The sequence below is a fragment of the Leptonychotes weddellii genome, chromosome 8 (assembly GCF_054177405.1).
Source record: "Leptonychotes weddellii isolate Sample4059 chromosome 8, ASM5417740v2, whole genome shotgun sequence".
Taxonomy (NCBI): Eukaryota; Metazoa; Chordata; class Mammalia; order Carnivora; family Phocidae; genus Leptonychotes; species Leptonychotes weddellii.
Genome location: NC_138376.1, coordinates 51,530,670 through 51,550,146, shown reverse-complemented (window position 1 = coordinate 51,550,146; position 19,477 = coordinate 51,530,670). Strand labels below are relative to the sequence as shown.

General features: G+C 37.8%; 1 protein-coding gene across 1 annotated transcript in view; it reads right to left on the bottom strand.

Annotated features, from left to right (window-relative positions):
* The window catches only part of LOC102728278 (uncharacterized), a 249,854-nt gene that overhangs the window by 25,339 nt on the left and 205,038 nt on the right, over window positions 1-19,477 (bottom strand). Inside the window, exon 17 of the mRNA XM_081829350.1 lies at window positions 659-709. Within this exon, the coding sequence (XP_081685476.1) occupies window positions 659-709 (51 nt within the window). The remainder of the gene's footprint in view (window positions 1-658; window positions 710-19,477) is intronic.

The following is a 19,477-nucleotide window of genomic DNA, read 5'->3' as shown; positions in this document are numbered from 1 at the left end:
ATATGAGGAATTCTTAATCTCAGGAAACAAATTGAGGGTTGCTGGAGTGGTGGGGGGTGGGAGGGATGGGGTGGCTGGATGATAGACACTGGGGAGGGTGTGTGCTATGGTGAGCATTGTGAATTGTGTAAGACTGTTGAATCACAGAACTATACCTCTGAAACAAATAATACATTATACGTTAAAAAATAAAAAATAATAAGAAGATAGAAGGAAGGGAAAAATGAAGTGGGGGAAATCGGAGGGGGAGACGAACCATGAGAGACTATGGACTCTGAGAAACAAACTCAGGGTTCTAGAGGGGAGGGGGATGGGGGGATGGGTCAGCCTGGTGATGGGTATTAAAGAGGGCATGTACTGAATGGAGCACTGGGTGTTATATGCAAACAATGAATCATGGAACACTACATCAAAAACTAATGATGTAATGCATGATTAACATAACATAATAAAAAATTTATAAAAATAAAATGCTGATTTTGTGAAAAGATGCTGAGCAAAATACATTTTTTTGAAACATACTTTCAGTGAGGAAAGATATTAAGTATATGTGATCATGTTTCAGAGTCTGAGCAGTTAGGAATTAATAAGTGTTTTTTCAAAAATATGATTACATAAAATGTCTGTGTATATAAGATGTGAAAAAGAGAAGCCATACCTTATTATAATATCCAAGAGTCTGTTGTACTCCTTGTATTCCAGGAGGTCCCTGTATTAGAAATAAAGAGAAAGGTGTGAACATTTACCAAAACAACGTGAATTTAAATAATGTATCTAAGAATTCTTGAAATCTTAGTTAAGAAAAAGTAAGCATTTGTTTAGTCAAATATTCTAATTAACAGAGAATTACAGGAGCAATAACTTATCAGGTTCCTAAAGGTACTTCTAGGTTAAATCCTGCATGAATCCAAAGAGAGGTCCTAAGTGGGAAAGTGTAACATTTTATCAGAAGGTCAGCCATCAGCATATTCTTTATTAAAAAATATTGTACCTGTAAAACTCCTCCGGGGAAGAGGTTGTAGGTTCAGTTTATTTTTGACACTTCTTACAGGGCTTTGATCAATATATTATAGAAATGTGTGCCCATGTGTTATTAACTGAGAAAATATGGGAGAAATATTCTTTTGAATTGGTTGAGTGAAAATGGCTGCACATGGAATTTCAGACCAGAAAAAGATATCTGTTCAAAAACCTCAGATTTAAGACATTCAGATGCTCATAGTCTTCAGCTGACATGGAGCGTTCACTAAGCACCTTGTGAGCTTTGGGTAGACAGGGAAGAAGACATTCATCTGTCCCTAAAACTTCCAGATAGAGAAGAAGAAGAGAGTTTCTGAGTTTTCAGGGATTACACTTTGGGGGAGAGGGCCATAAGAAAATACAAAGCTTAGCATTATTTTAAATCAAGTAGTTCAAGCCAAGAGAGAGTCAGCAATGTCAGAAAAGAGACTGCATATTTCATCTTGACCTCGAAAACTCCTCAGAGGAGAGAAAATATTACAGAGGCAAAGCTCTTTACATTTTACCTCAGAAGATAACACAAAGAAAGACTATGATTGAGCAAATCAAACACCACTGTTATACAAAATTATTTTCTTTACAAGGAAATAAAAACTTTGAAAAGTGAAGAAAATTTTAAGGAACAATTACTAGCTGTACTCACTGATAGGAGAAACACCTTAAGTATACTGAAAAAATTAATGTCAGTTAACATTTATGACTGGTATTTCTTATGAACAGCTTGTGTCTGAAGGTCTTTTCTAATGTGAAACCTTTGCATTGCGCCACTAAATGCAGCAGATACAATGATGTAATGATGGATGTCTGGAAGCAGTTTGATATAACTCTTGAGAAAATAATAGGCCTCACGGGTAATGGAGTCAAGTATGATTGGAAAGACAAACGATGTTGTTACTTTGCTGAAATAAAAACAGAGCTAATGTCAGAAAAGAATTCTCATGGCACTATATTTTTTTTCTCTTCTTTTTCTATTTGCCAGCGTTCTGTATTCTAGGTCAGTTAGATGAAGTAATGAGGAAAGCAATCATTGGGTAGGAGTTTTTGCAAAAAGTTTCTAGCCAAGAAGATGCAAAATAAAAACTCATTCTTGAAAATCAGGAAGCTTGAGATTGCTTACGCATTGCTCTTTCTGCAGCTATATAATGTGGCAAGGAGAAATTTTAGGTATCATATTGTAGTAGCATCAACAGGTGGCTTATGGATATATGCATAGTAGGCATTTGGTGAATGGTGAATGCGTGTTGATAATAAGGCTAATGAGATCAAAGAATAGTGATGTGGTGGGTAAATTTAGCTTCATACACATTCATCCTCATTGAAAGTATTAATAATTAGGGCTCCCAAATATAGCAGGATCATACCGTCTCTCAAACAGAGCAGAAGAATCAATCAAATAAGAATAGCAAACATTTATAACGTATTTATTGTGTGCCAGGCATTATACTAGAGATCTTATGTGGATTAACTCATTTAATCCCTACAGTGACACTGAGCGGTATATACCATCATTATTTCCTATTCGAAGATATAGGAAATGAGGGTTAGAAATTGTTAATTGGCCCAAGGTCACGCCACTGGTAAGTGGCAAGACTAATATTTAACATAGGTAGCCTAGACACAAACTTAGTTCTCATCCACTCTCCTATCTTAATTTAAAAGCACACTCACAGCCTAAAATAATTTTGTAGTCATTTTTTTAAAGATTTTTTTTTTTTTTATTTATTGAGAGGGAGAATGATAGAGAGAGAACATGAGAGGGGGGAGAGTCAGAGGGAGAAGCAGACTCCCTGCTGAGCAGGGAGCCCGATGTGGGACTCGATCCTGGGACTCCATGATCATGACCTGAGCCGAAGGCAGTCGCTTAAACAACTGAGCCACCCAGGCACCCTGTAGTCATTTTTTTTTTATCATGTTGACTGTGCCTTAGAGAATACTGGGTGATCACTCTTTCATGTTCTACTTAACATACTGAAATTGAAAAAAAAAATCAACAGAACTTGTACTTAGCACTTCTTATGAGCCAGCAATGTGATTGGTGTAGGAGGGGAAGATATAAACACTTTGTCTTTAGATGTAGTCCCACTACATAGATGAAGGAGGTCCCCCGAACTATTCTTTGCATCTCCCATCTATCTTCATACATTCTTACAACCCATGATAGGGATATTATGCCTAAGTATTCCCCCAAGTTCCTCCCAACCCACAACTATACTCAAAATGCATCTTATCTTTGTTTGCAGAGGTTGGGAGAGCAGGTGGTCAGAGAATATAAAAAGTGGGAAATTTTGAGGGGGCTCTGGAAGTCAGTATGGAAAAATAAAGAGGAGAATGAACAGAATGGTAGGGGTTACCTGGCACAGAACAGGTAGCAGCGTGGATGAGAATAGTAAAAATAACGGGAGAGCAAAAATTGGGTGAGAATTAGGTCTGATCTTTTACGGACTGGTTATGTGCTCTCAGTGTATAGCCATATTACATAAACCCAGAGCATATTCCTCATCCAGGATCCTGATCTTGCTGTTGAACGTACCACTGGGGATAGGGCAGGAGGGCTCAGTGCTGCTTCTCCTTCTAAAAACAATAGCAGAAGCACAGCTCACTGAACAGAGTCCCTGGCCAATAGAAAAGCCTGAACAGTATGATTCAGATATACACAAGATTAATAAACCTATAAAAGTTACTTCCATATTTTTATATGTTTTATTCTTGCCATAAAATGTCAAATCCACAAAGTACTGCTCCAAATGGGGTCGATCTGAAGTTTTAGGCTCTACTACCTAATCTACCGATGAGCATTTATGATGACATTTTCTTTCTTGTTCTTTTAGTCAGTAGGATACTCTGGGTATCACAGATCCTAGGTTTAATGTAACAGAGATTTACAGCTAACTGTCTACCCTGAAGGCAGTCCTTTACACAAATTCTCCCCGAGGGCTAAAGAAGCCATGCAATGACTGAAAAAAGACGCCAGTGGAGAGTCCTCAGGCAGCCTACCTCTGCCCTGACTGCAGCCTGCCTGGCCATGGCTCCCCGGTTGTTCTGAAACTGGCAAAAGAAACCACCTCAATCAATGTGGGCAGAGTGATGGTAAGAGAAACACTATGCATATAGATGCCCAGAGCAACTCTCTCTTGACTGCTGGAAGACCAGTATAGACCCTGGGGTCTTAGAATTGGCTGTCCTAGAGCCACATCCCCAAGAGATGTGCGAAATATTTTCCTCTTTTCTATTCTGGTACAAATGCATGGCTGGAAAAGGTCCAATGAGTCATTTGTTTCTAAGTTTAGTAAGAGCTGTCAGTCTTACAGACTATCAATCAACTCTAAGGAAGAAGTTAAAGACTTGTGGTAAGTGACAGGTCTCCTGGCACCACATGGTGTTAGTAGATGTTCCAGGACACTTGAGAGGTCACTTTCTCTAAGGTCTGCATTTATGAAGACTCATCAAGGAATTGCTTAGATGACCAAGGCCCAGTGGAGAATGAAGGCTAGCTACGGAGGCCACGTCAGCCTCGGCTAATGTTCTCAGCCACTCCACTAGGAAAAGCAGTTGAAGGATTATGGAAAGAAAAGTCCCAATATCTTGTTCATGACAGTGACCTATACATAGCTATACAGAAATCATGGCTATACAATGTCTATCTATCTTTTATGCAGCTCTGCTCCACTCTATCTGTATTGGGTTGGGAGACATAGGACATCTTGGTTAATGTGATGAGTACACAATTACAGAGCACCTTTCAAATGCTCATGAACTCCAGGGAGACACACCTGTTCAGAACCCAACTGGGCTCCTGTGTAATTATCTGAGAGGTCTATAAACCTGGTATGGGTAGAGATCCTGATGTTTCCTACTGCAAAGAACCATACCTGGTGTGATGAAGTGAATTAATGCTACATTCAATTTGGGAGCATATACTCTCAGCAATAGTTTATAGCATTTAAAGGTTTTTTTGTTTGTTTGTTTTTACTAAAATCTTGCTAGAGGTGGAAAACAGAAGTATCATGGTGTCTGACACCAACGTCATCAAATGCGTAGTGTGAAAATAATGAGCTGTTTGCATTATCTTCACCTTAGCAGATTTCTGTTTTGGCTACAGATTCCCTAAGTTTAAGAGATGGCCAGAGTTTTCTGTGTTAAAAACCACACTCTTCAAACCTGGTCTTGGCTGTACTTTTACTTTTCAGTTCATGCAGTACACAGAGCTTAAAGAACTCTACTTTTCCCTTTTTTTTTTTCCTTTCCCTGGTCTTTGGTGTAAGCTCTCTATGCAAGTCAGGGCTAAGACCTTTTGATTCAGCTTTATCACCCCCTAGTATTCTGAATCAAAATCTCCATGGCTCCACAGTTACTCTGCCTCCTCTCTGATCCTCCCTCCTGAACCATTTCCCTTTTTTCCTTTTCTCTAAAAGCATCCTTTAGTTCTTCATCACTGCTGACTAAGCCTTCTTGAGCCATCTTGGTGCCCCTTATTTCCAAGCCCCATAGCTGTTCAATCTCTTGTTAGGGGCTCCTTTCAGGATTCACAAATACATATTCTCAGGTTTTATAATAATTGCCTTCTGGCCCTGTGGGTTTCCAGTTAATTTCAGTCACAACCTTCAAAATACCAAAACCTCTGTGAGGAAAGCTGTACTAATCAACGAGCTTCAAAACATGTTAAAAAATAGCTTTGCAATAAGAACAGATAGAAAGCTTATTATTGGAAAGTCATTTGGGCTAATTTTCAAGAAATATTTTCCATTTCTAATGGCTGGTAGAAAAGGCAGAGAACTGTAATTATTCTTCCCGTGGTATTAAAAAAAAATATATCATGAGGAAGCCTAAACTCATTCATAGGAATGGTAAGACAAAGCATATTTCAATATATAGTAATCGCTGGAACAGCTAATGTTTTCTCTTATACATTTACATCTATAATATTATATATAACTTAGTATATATAAAGCACATTTACATTGATCATGGGGGCTGTTACACCTGTTTTCTTGTTGGAATGAAACAAGGAGTTTCAATCTGTTTTTCTTATCATAACTCGGGATGTGGTACATAGTATCTCTCCCATCTCCACCAAGGTTTGCCAAATTCATTAGAATTATTGTTTCTCCAAGAAAAAATGTGCGGGGAAAGCCGACTTCTTGCTTGTTGGTTTTGGTTTCAGTTAGCAATGGTAGTGAACCTAGCATAAGTCTTGCTGCTTTCAAACTCATAGAAGATAGGGCCAACAGATTTAGATTAATCTAAGAATCTGGCTAAATAATTGAAAACAAAGCTGCAGTGAGCTCTAGTTAAGTAGAAAAGAGCTTATGGATGGATTTTTAACCAGAATTACAACATAGAAAGTTGTATTCTAACTCAGAGAAAAATTGATAATATTCTTTAGATAGAAAATATTTGGGAAATCAATTCCTCTTTCTTTTAAACACAGAACCTCTTATTTATCTTAAATATTTGCTCTAAATGAAATTTTTTTGTCTCTTGGGATTTAATTATCTAAGTTACACAGTTATAATTTTTATCGTGGATTATTTTTCTAAGAATGATTCTGCTATAAATTTTTAGTGACTAATGAGATAGCAATATTCCTCCCCCCGACCCCTCAAAATTTCTGAAAACTCTCAAACTGCATAATGATGATTTCTGAAGCCAGGAGAAGATTCACTGAGTGTTCATACTATGTTTACATTTCTTTTTTTTTAATTTTTAAATTTTTATTTTTTATTATGTTCAGTTAGCCAACATATAGTACATGGAGGGGATTATGCTAAGTGAAATATGTTTACATTTCAACATAGATTCCTCAAGCTCTCCTTTTTGGGATTACAATGGGAATGTGGCCAGATAGTATGTACGGGGTAAATTTTAAGATTCCTGGAAAGGAACTCTTATTCCTGAGAATATCTCACCCACTTTCTGGTTTATTCCTAAAACTTCATAGAGAAAGTTTGATTTATTTGTTTGGGTTTTATCACCAGCTTAAATGTAAATGTTCCCGGTAGATGTAATACTGTTTCATATTTATACAACTCTGGATAATTTTAAATTTGTTTTCGTGTATTTTCTTGGATGACATGTTAATGTGATTTCAAAACATGTTATCTTATTTGATTCTTACAATAACTGAAGTGGGTATTATTATATTCTTCATCTAACATGAAAAAATGGAGAGATTTTTCCCCTAAATCACATAATAAGCAAATGGTAGAATCAAGTCTAAGAGTTGTTCCATTCTAATATATTCTTATGAATCATTTATTAAATATTTCCTGAGAGCAAATTGAATGGGACAGAGAAAGAGAAGAGTGAAGGGCATGGTACTTGGGGAGTAGGGACAGGAGAAGATAGTAAAAGAGGAAGTGGTACAGAAGAAGGAGGATGAAGACCCTGGAAGCTGATTCTTTCCTTGTACCATTATCAACCCAGGGCTCTTGCTTTCTGGCACCAGGTTCTGAGGAATGATGTTACTTCTTTTGTGCTAAGTCTTAAGATTAACTTTGGTTGTAAGAGATGAGGACTCAGAATAAGCTCAAGGAAAACTCAGGTTTCAAGCGAATCAGGACATATTTCATTTATTTGGCCAATACATAAAGATACAATCATGAAACTGAAAGTGCCCTCATCCTTAAATAGATGTTTTCATCCACACTGAAAATTGAATCTACTGAGATTTTTTTGGATGACTAATATGTCAACGAATATACTTAGGTTAACATTCTTAGATGAAGTTTACTCTGTAAAGACTTGAACAGAGAAAAACAGGAGAGGAGCGAAGCAGATAGAAGAAAAAGTTACACGAGAGTGAAAATGTACAAAGTGGGCAAAGTATCAACATTTTTGCTTCAGAAATGGTAGACCTTGAATGAAATCAAGAGAAAGAAGGAAGAAAATAATATGCAGATGGCAGAGAATGATAAAATGAAATAATAATAATATTAATAAATAAAAATGGTTAGGCTTTGAAACTAATAACTGTGTGGCAAGGGACATATATTACTGCGTTTTACTCTACAGCAACCCAGCGAGGTAGGCATTATCCTTATTTTACATAACAAAAGGTTAACTAACTTACCCAAGATCACACACCTAGTGGATAAGAGCCAGATTCCAACCCAAGTCAGCCTGACCTCATAGCTTTGATATTTTAACACTTTCCTTTATCTGCTTCACAATGAGAGGGTGGCCAGATAGGAAAATAAAATGTCAATTATCTTAAAGCTGGTTATAAGAATCAAGTAGGGAATTCTATGATAAAAGATTACAGAATCCCTTAATGAGATACAGAATCAGTAAGGGCCAAGCAAAGATTGCTCTGGGACACAGTGTAGACACACATCTTCAAAGATTTGGATGACAAGAAGAGATCAAGAGGAAAGTGGCCAGAACGGAAGAAGGGTAAGGAGAAGAGAGAGGAACCACATACAGACACAAGAAATGTTAAAATCATGGAGGGCTTAGATTAGAGAGAGATCAAGAGAGGGAGATTTCTGAAGAAAGCAAGCAAGCAAGCAAGCAATGGTAATCAGCATCTTAAGTAACTTTTGGAATTCAAATAACACCAAATGAGGCCTAGTATTTATGGGATGAGAGAAGAAAAGGAGAAATAAAAATGGTCATAGTTGGTGGAAAAAGATGAGCTAACCAAGAGAGTAGTAATGCTTGGAGATGATTTTGATAGGTTGAAATTCTATGAGTGTGAAATTGCTGTGATGAACAGTCATGGGAAAGCTGTCACACTTAGTGGAGAAAATGAAATACTCTTCAAATAAGACTACAACAGTGCCATTGTATTTGTTGTGGAAGAGAGATTTGTGTATTAGCATTCTTGAAATCTGAAGCATTTAAGTGATACAACAATACATGGGTTTAAGCATTCATCAAGGACATCTTTCAGGGACATCCTCGAATAAAAGTAATACTTTTGTTAGAAGCCAGCGGCCACACGTTCATTCTTGGTGAATCTCTGGAAATTCTGAGCAACACTGTGATCTGTGTGATCCATCTTCTCTTGTCTGAGCCAGTTTCCCCCACCACAGTGGCATACACCTGCACCATACTTGGAAAGATCAATAGCTCCTAAGTGTTTCAATCTAAGATATTGCCAGCATCCCTGGTTCAGAAGTTCAGAAGCAGCGCGATTAACAGGTGAGGAATTGCAGCAAAAGCAGCTTCTAGATCTTGAATGAGAATTTTTCACATCTGCCACTTTGGACATTTTTCAAACTCATTCCTCTGTGTATTCCAGGAAGTGCTCACTTGAGCTGGGCTTGTCTCTTCTGGCCTGCATACTGAGCTGTGTAATTGAGGGAACTCAAGCATAGGCAGTTTATGGTTGTATGAATAAGCAAAATACTCAATATGTGACCTGATTGTTTTCCAAAATTGCACAGTCCCTGGTTTTACTTGTCATTTTGGAACAGGAGTGGGAGGATGAGACTGTGACAGTGAATGCATTCAATGGGTATAATTAACTCATTTCATAAAAGCAGATTTTCTAAATTATGCTATGAAGCTCATAAGTTTTTAACACTTTATTTTCCAAGGGAGACAAAAATCATTTTCAAAGGAGCTTATTTTTTTCCTGACACCATGAAACAAATCAATCTAATTGGTATAAAGCCCACTGCATTATTGATAGTGTGGGACATTTTTGACTGATTTCCATGGCATGATGGTTAGAAAAATAATGATTCCTCCCCCAACACTGCTATTCTGCTTATCCATCCATAAAATGTGTCAGACTCATCTCTCCCCAGTATGTCCTGCACAAGGAAAAATATCATTAGTCAGCTCCCTGCAATATAGGAGCAGCAGGAATCTTGAGAGTGGCTTGCCACCCCACAGGAACAACATCATTGACCCAGTGCAAGGTGATAAAAACCACAGGGGTATGAAAACTAGTAAGAATGGAGGTGTGTGAAACAAATTATTTGTATCCAGTGGTGTCCCCCAAAGCTCACCACCAACCAAAACCATACCTGGAGAATGAGTGTGCCTCCACCCCCTCGTGTGACCTCAGGAATCAAATCAGGAGGAAAGTTGGCTTACACTGCCTGCACCTATCAATGCTTTGAGTTTTCATTTATGTAATTAGGTGATAACATTCATTCTCTTTAAAAGCATTGGTAGGGTGGGGCCCCTGGGTGGCTCAGTGGTTAAGCGTCTGCCTTTGGCTCAGGTCATAGTCCCAGGGTCCTGGGATCGAGCCCCGCATCGGGCTCCCTGCTCCGCGGGAAGCCTGCTTCTCCCTCTCCCACTCCCCCTGCTTGTGTTCCCTCTCTCACTGTCTCTCTGTCAAATAAATAAAATCTCTTTAAAAAAAGAAACTTTCGGGGGCGCCTGGGTGGCTCAGTCGTTAAGTGTCTGCCTTCGGCTCGGGTCATGATCCCAGGGTCCTGGGATTGAGCCCTGCATCGGGCTCCCTGCTCGGTGGGGAGCCTGCTTCTCCCTCTCCTACTCCCCCTGCTTGTGTTCCCTCTCTCACTGTCTCTCTCTGTCAAATAAATAAATAAAATCTTTAAAAAAAAATAGTAAAAGCGTTGGTAGGATGACAATGCTGCCTGTGCAGAGAAAATGCGATTTCCAAGGCCAACTGCTGGGACTTAAGCTAACCAGGCTGATGGCCCTGGCGTATACACTGCCAAGTGACACAGAGGCCAAGAGCTGGTACAAAATCTGAATAGTTGGGGACATTCTGGACAACTCTGGCAAACAGCAAAATGAACAATCTGTAGGTTTACTTTGCTGTGATTATAGTCTTACTTCAGCTCAAATGTGTGACATCAAGGTTTCTCTCTGATCTATAGGTGTAGGAATGATAAATCTGCAGATGATGATTTTTGGCTCAACTGAACCCCAAGGTTGCAAAGGGCACATTCAGTGAAGTACTAGAAAAAAAAGACGTAATAATTTTATTTTTAAAACACACAGTCCCCTACAAAGGATTTCAGGCAAAAGAGAAGATGCTGACACTCTAGGCCAGTGAAGTTATCAGTGATATTACCCTAATATTAACCTAGCCCAGAGGATGGTTTTCCTGTTTCTTAAATTTGGAATATTTCAAGCATGCTGAAAAGTATAGAAAAGAAGATGATAAATTCTCATGAATCCACAATCCAATGTTGTCAGATCCTAACCATTTGCCATATTTGCTTCAGATCTCTTTACTTTTTAATGAAATTACAGAGACAGCTGAAGCCCCTTCCAGTCCTATTTTCTACCATATTTCCTTCCATATTTCAGGTCCTCCCACGTGATGCTGAAAACTTGTTGCTTCTCTAGTCACCTTTGACCCCAACAGTTTTCTACTAGGTAGTAGCTGTGTAGAGAAAACTGACTGCGTGGAGTTAGGTGAGCCCCTACTTCCCAAGGCCTAGAGCTTTGTTCTTGTTAAAACAGAGATAGGGCGCCTGGGTGGCTCAGTCGGTTAAGCGACTGCCTTCGGCTCAGGTCATGATCCTGGAGTCCTGGGATCGAGTCCCGCGTCGGGCTCCCTGCTCGGCAGGGAGCCTGCTTCTCCCTCTGACCCTCCCCCCTCTCATGTGCTCTCTGTCTCTCTCATTCTCTCTGTCTCAAATAAATAAATAAAATCTTTAAAAAAAACAGAGATAACTTTCTTGCCTACCTCACAGAGTCAGACAGTGGTCAAATCAAATACTGTATGGAAATACTTTTTGGAAATGATATCATCAATACAAACTGTAAGATTATTTAGGAAACCAGTCTCCCTTTCTGAATATCTCTCAAAGGCCAATCAGGTTTACTAAACCCTTAATGTTTACCTACTACAAAGAAATAGTGCTTACTCCATGCAGTGGCCCAAGGAATAGCAAATTTAATGATCATATATCAAGAATATCAAATCTCTTGTCCCATCATTGTGATACACAATGCCTGTCAATTCCGAAGTCCTAATAGTTGGTTCCAATAACATGATCCAAGATGAAAAGAGTCAGTGGCTATAGGAAGATAAAATCCTTTTCCTCCAGACGGTAGCTGTTATTAGCAAAAAACTTAGGAAGTCAGAAAGTGGCTAATAATGTCCTCCTGCTGCTGTTCACAGGGACAGAAAAAGAAAAGTAACTGGGGAATTGAACCCGAGTGCCAGTTTTCAAATTCTCAACCTGAAACCCCCAGGGGCCTCACACGCAAGTCTCTTCATTCTGTGGCCACACAAGGTGACACTGGAATTTCAGCAATGTGGCAACAGCTGTTTTGTCTGGGACCATGACCCTAGTAAGGGGACAAGTGGTAATAAAAATGATTAACTGGCCATGTCTGTCTCCATTTTATAGGTCTTATGTGTCTTTATTTTTAAATCTGAGGAAGTCATCTTATTTTTATTAAGAAGTGAAATTACTATTCCCATTGACTCAAATAAATGGTTAGGTTCATTTTCTCTGAAGAGATTATCATTATAGTACATGGCCTTTAGCCATTTAATAGACCAAAGAGACTGAGGTTTTTCACTGAAAGGAAAACTGAGAAACATGATAAAACTCTAATCAGTTCAAGGTTTCTAAAAGGGATGTTGAGAATATGAACTGGATTCCCATTTAGACATGATGAGCCTCAAAATGTAGATAGTCACATCCAGGGTGCTTTAACCAGAAATTAAATGTTAAAAATCAGACATTTCTTGTCATCCACTTTATTCAGTAGTCCAAAATGAATTTGGGGTACTAACTTGTTTTAGAGGTGGGCCTTGCTGTATGCTGAAAACAATAACTTTGCACCTTGAGTTCTCAGTTCATAGCCAATAAAGTTGGAGATCGAAGATCTGAAGGGATGGATAATAGGATATGGCACAGAAAGCCATTAGGTCTATGGTGTTTTGAGGGCATATATTTTCATTGCTATGATTATTCATCTGACCTAACCCATAAACTACCAGAAAGGAAGCATTTTTTTCTTTTCTGGCACTGTTTTTCTCCTAGTTCCTTTATGTTCATTAGATATATCAAGCTCATTCCTACCTCAGGCCCTTTGCACGTCCTGGTCTTTCTGGTTGGAAAGATCTTGCTCTGACCCTCACAGGCTAGCTCCTTCTCAAGTAACGTCATCTAAATGCTCAAAGATGCCACCTGGACCATTTTAACTGAAGTAACAACTCTTCCAAATCACTCTTACATTGCCCAGTTTGTTCCCCTGTGTCACCTCCTAAACTGAAACTGTTTTGCTATCTGTTGAATTTCTTACTAACCACTGCTACCCCCAACACACAATCGAGTGTAAGTTACTAAAGGGAGAGACCTTGTCTGTAGCTTGTTTGTTGCTACATTTTGTTTTTTTTAAAAAAACTACTGTATGCTCAATGTTTGTAATAGTGACTCACACATGATAGATGATCAGTATTTGTTGAATAAATGAATTCAATATTACACCCTAGATTACTCTTTTAACTGTGTATAAGGCAGTACAAACATAACTTTCAAACTGGGCAATGACTCATGCTCTCAAGATGAGAGAAGTTCTTTTACACTGAAGTTAAAATGAAAACAGAAATAACACAGTAGTATTTGTTTTAAATCATATTGCGGTTTTAGAAAAGAAGCATACATTTCATTGGAGTCAGCTCCCACAAAACAATCACTGTAGAGTTTTATCAGCATTTTACAATAGATGGGCATTTTAGATATCCATGAGCTAAGGGTTTTCACTTCAAGAGTGTATCAAATTCATATTGAAAGGGACTGGGGATGAAATAGCATTTCTATTTAAAGTATAAGATAAGTACAGAATTAAAAAAACACCCGTGAAAATAATTTTGAAAATCATGTAGATTTATAATTAATCTTCAAACACTGAAAATTTCCATAGCTTGGACCTCCTCCGAGGGCTATGAAGTGTCGTTCTTTGCTTAGAGCTTTTCCAGTGGAAACAGTAGAGGGAGCTGCTGCCCCACGTTACAAATTCCTTGAAACTGTTTTCAACATAAATTGCTATGCACTGAAATGTGACACATTTGAGCCCACTGCTCAATTCTCATACTGCAATAATGAAACAATGCACAAAAACAATGCCGGGGGGGAAAAATGAAAGAATCAAGAGCCCTGCCTGTAACAGAAAGAAATAATAACACGTTTTAAAATTAATGTGGTTTTTAATAAACACTTTTACAGGGATGATGAATGAGAAGTAAAGTTAATGTCAAATGGGTGGGCTAATACATACTTCCTTTAATGGCTCATTAGTTAAATTCTCCTGCTTTCCCTCCTGCTCTGCCTCATTTCCAGCTGCTTTCCTCTCTTTTCTAAAGGAACTAAAAACCAGAACACTTTAAAATAAACTAAGGCATTTTAAGTCTTGAGACTTTCCAAGTCTCATTATCATAACACAAGACCACGATTTTCCATTGCTTATGCTATGCAGATAACTGGAAGGCTTTAAAGAAAAAGAGAAATTTTTGTTAGAGTGTGAGGGATAGTAATTGAGACTCAGAGAACTAATAAAATGCAACAGCTCAGATCGTGGATGAACAAGTCCCACAAGCAAGGAAGAGGCTGTAAATCAGAAGAGAAAAAAACACCACTGAATACTTAGACCCCGTTATTATTACCTGACTATGAGTAACCTTCATCTCTCTTCATGAGTAGATTTACAAATGTAGACTAAGCATTCCATATTTATGTAGAGCTCAAGATCTTTCATTTTAGCAAGTCATTGAAAGACATTTACATTTTTGTTAACAGGGTTTTGGGAAATCTATAAAAAGGGAAAAAAATGTAGTGGTTCAATTGCAGATTCAGGACGATCTCTTCTATCTACAATACTGTATGTGTGGATGGATGTTCAGAATAATAGGAATGGATCTCAGTTATACTTAGATAGAGCTTTACATTTACAAGAGAGATCTTCTCATACATGGCATTGATTTCTCCTAGCAACTGTGCGAAGTTGATGAGGCAGGCACTATCATTTTGAATTTACAGAAAAGGAAACTTAGCCATGGAAATGTCAAGTGAACTGCCTGAGGACACTCTAGTGTGGACTGGGTACCTCACAATCTTCTTACACTATCCCGTTGTCCTGAGGCACTGCAGTGCTATGGATTATGGTGAGAAAATCAAGCCACGTTCTGTGTATAATGTTTAAATAAGGCGGGTCCTAGTCAAATTATAAATTAGAAGCGTGTCTTTTACATCCATGATCCAGTGAAATAAAGATGGGTTTAGAGATCAGCTCCTGAGTTTCACTTCTGGTTCCCCCACTTACACTTGTGTGATCTTGGGCATGTTACTGGATATTTCTAAGCATCCTTTATCCTATTATAAAATGGGACCGTTTCTACATCGCACCACAGTTGTGAGGATTACATAAGGCACCGGCAGTGGAGAACCTCATGCAGAGCAAGTACTATAATAAACTCTCCTGATCCATCCCTTTCTTTGGAACCTGTTTCCTCAGGAGTTAGTAGTATTCCTTCCCTGGGGAGATACTTAATGCTCTCAGGCTTCTTCTCTGAAAAACTGCTCTTCAGCATAGTGTATTTGCAGGTATTATCAATCTAAGACATCTCTACTTAATGGTTTCCCTCAAATGAAGAGTTAGTCATTCACAACAAGATGGCAGAAATTATTTGGGGGAATTTGAGAGCTTTTTCCTTTGCATAGGTAAGATCGGCTCTGCCTGTTAATAGGAAATTGGACTAACATTTTATAAAAAATGTGTTCATCATAAAGAGTTGTGGCTAGCTCTGTTAACCAGTTTAGTTGCTCCTCAATTACAAGTATTTTGATTAAGAATAATCTTATTTTATGCAGAATACATGTATGTATATTTCAACTAAATCTTCCTCAAACAGAGTAAAAATTGTTATTAAATATGGGAACTAGGGGTGCCTGGGTGGCTCAGTTGGTTAAGCATCTGACTCTTGATTTTGGTTCAAGTTGTGATCTCAGAGTCATGAGATCAAGCCCCACGTCAGGCTCCATGCCCAGTGCGGAGTCTGCTTGAGATTCTCTCTCCCTCTCCCTCTGCCCATCCTCTCTCTCTCTCTCTCTCACTAAATAAATAAAATCTTAAAAAAAATAAATATGGGAACTAAATTGGAGTAATATATATGACTTTGATGAAGCACTAATTCAAAAGACAATTTAATAATAATAGTTCAATAGGTCTACTTTTAGTAAATATTCCATTATTAGAATTTTTTCCCCTAGGAAATACACTCTTTAAGGGGGAAAATGGTTGTCATTTATATGCTAAATGGAAAGTTGTGGGAAATTATTCTTTGTAAAAAATGTACCTTTTTGGTAAAATGTCTCTTAAGAAAGTAAGAAAATACAAATTTGACTTCAGAACAAAAAATTGCAAGTAGAAGGACTGGTTAAAGTGTTTTAATTATTTGAGTTGCTTCAGGCTATTAGAAATATCTTTCAGTTCTATTTTTTAAAATCTTCATTGATATTCCTTAAAATAACAACACTACCTTTGATTTAGGGAACATCTCTAAAATCCTAAAGGGAAAACATTTTCTTGAAGAAATTGTTATCAAAGGATCTCTGTCATCTTGCTGCTTTTTAGACAATCACACTGATCAGAATAAAATTTTTTCTCCCTAACTTCTCTAAAGGCTAATTGCTCAAACATATATGCTAAAATTACATACTATTCACTCACTTGAGGGATATTACATATTACTCGATTACTGTTTGTTAAGAGAGATAAAATTAATATTTTAAAATTATTTCATATTGTCATAAGAAATTCTAACATGGGCTTTAGGAATCTCATATGCAAGCCACTAGGGTGAGTCATACACCATCTCTAAATCTGAATTAGAAAGATTTTCGCCTTCACCAACCTTTCCTTCTTTCTCTTGTTACCTCCTTTCCTCCTGTGAAGTAGGCTTCTTTCACTTAGGGTACAATGTTGAAAAAGACAAATAAGTGAAAAACAACAACATTTTGATCTAAATATGTCCATAAATAAATGGGGATATCTCCTAAGCTATATATAAATTGTCACAAAAGACAAATAGCTCCATGGGACATCTGAAAGAGATAAAAAATGCTCTGCCGATAATTTAAAAAATAGTAAATACTATGATAGCCACAGTGAATCATGCCTAAGCTCAACAATCCAACTCTGCCATGCCTGCCACTAGAGGGATGTTATCAATGAAATCTGGCCATGGGACTCCCCATTTAGAACTCTCCATGAATTTTTATAGTTTCACCTGCCTCATGGGGCTTCATGTGAGGTTCACCAGGACCTGGCAGGGCTCAACATCAGTACTCTGTATTCGCTCAGGCTGCTTTCCTCCACCAGCAGTACTCAGTTTGCTCTCTCCTTCCCCTCTATTTGTTTTACTGGACAGCTCCTTTTCAACTCTTTTTTTTCAACAGTTTTATTGAGGTATAATTGATATACAAACAACTGAACATATGTAATGTGTACAATTTGATGGGTTTGGACTTATGAAAACATCTGTGATACTCTCATCACAATCAAGGTAATTGACATATCCAATAGGTACCAGAGTTTCCTTGTGTCTCTTAGGTGTTTGTTTTGTTTTGTGGTAAGAACACCTAACATGAGATTTATACTCTTAACAAACTTCAAAATGCACGATAGTGTGCATGATACTCTATAGGCACGATGTGGTATGGCAGATCTCTAGAACGACTTCATCTTGCATGACTGAAACTTGACACCCATTGAATAACAACTCCCATTTCCCCTAGCACCCGGCAACCACTAATGTGTTCTCTGCTTCTCTGAGTTTCACTATTGTAGAGATCTTATATGAGTGGAATCATGCAGTCTTTGCCCTTCTGTGACTGGTTTATTTCACTTAGCAAAATGTCCTCCAGGTTCTGTTGTAACTGGCAGGAATTCCTTCTTTTTTTAAGGCTCAATTTTTACGCTTCGGTTTGTCAATTCCCTGAAGGAAACCATCTCAACCACTATCTCTTCTAATTCTCTTCCTTTGTTCACACTTCTGTAAACTAAACTTGAATTCCCAGAGGGCAAGGATGATGTCTTATTCATTTTTGTAAGCCCCGCTCCTAACAGAGTATTAGGTGCATGGTAGGCCTTAAATAAATGTTTGTGACATCACTTAACAGTGTAAATTAGGAGCAGGTCGATGTTTTTATAAGCTCATTTTCTTAAGATCTGAATTACTATGATCTTAAAAGGACTGTTTTCAAAGAACTCTGTTTATTTCTACCCATTTGAGAAACAACAGTCCTCTTGCTAAAATACACTATGTTCAGAAAAATTAAACATGAAGATAGCATAGAAAAATGTAGGGAGCCTATTAATTTGCCTTCCCTTGCAATGTTGCCCTTAGCTAAGTCCTGTAAGTATGAGTAGGTGCCTCGCAAGATTTTTTGCAGCATGCTGGTATGCAGGTCATCCATTCAACCTGTCATCTGAACAACTTAAAAAAAAACCAAAACAGGATGAAAACCGTACCCCAACATAAAGTTTTGATAATACTTATATTAGAGAAAAGATATTTTAGTCAACTGGAGGAGTTATCGCAGAATCAAAAAGATGAAGAATTTCCATAAACCACAATTCTTAAACAGAAAATGAGCTATTTAAGATCTTTTCTTTTAAAATAAAAGCTGACCTATGAAGAAAAACACTGTTGAATCACAGACCTGTACCTTTGAAACAAATAATACATTATATGTTAAAAAAAAGAAGAAGATAGTAGGAAGGGTAAAATGAAGGGGGGGAAATCGGAGGGGGAGACAAACCATGAGAGACTATGGACTCTGAGAAACAAACTGACGGTTCTAGAGGGGAGGGGGGTGGAGGGATGGGTCAGCCTGGTGATGGGTATTAAAGAGGGCATGTATTGAATGGAGCATTGGGTGTTATACTCAAACAATGAATCATGGAACACTACATCAAAAACTAATGATGTAGTGTATGGTGATTAACATAATAAAATTAAAAAAACAATCAGTATTTTGTTATATCACAAAAGATAATAAACCCACTTTTAAATACTGTGTACTCAGGATTTAAAACAAACACTGTATCAGACCCATAGCTGAGTTGAAATTCTAAATCCAATACTTGAAATAAAATAAGTACCTCTCTTCCCCAAATGCTCTGGCAATAAACTAAAACTGGTGGAATTGAATATTATAAATTCTTTCATAGAATCGCATACTTCTTAATCTTCTAAATTCTTCAGTAAACTCAGTTGATCTATAGTTGAGAACTCATTCCAGGACTTGGAGTAATCTTCTTTCCTAGACATTTGGCAGGCTTGTCACAAAAGCCTTCATCGTTCAAATTCCTCCTTTGAGACAACAATTAATCCAGTTTTAAAAGCAGTATCATATGTTTAGAAAGCTACATGAAGGTCTAATCTTGCCTGTCTGCATTCACCAGCTTTTCTTCTTTATAGCACAAGACAATTATTGCAAATCTTACAACACGTTCTCTGTTTTGCCAGAAAATTTGGAATAAAAATCAACGAAGCGAATTCCTT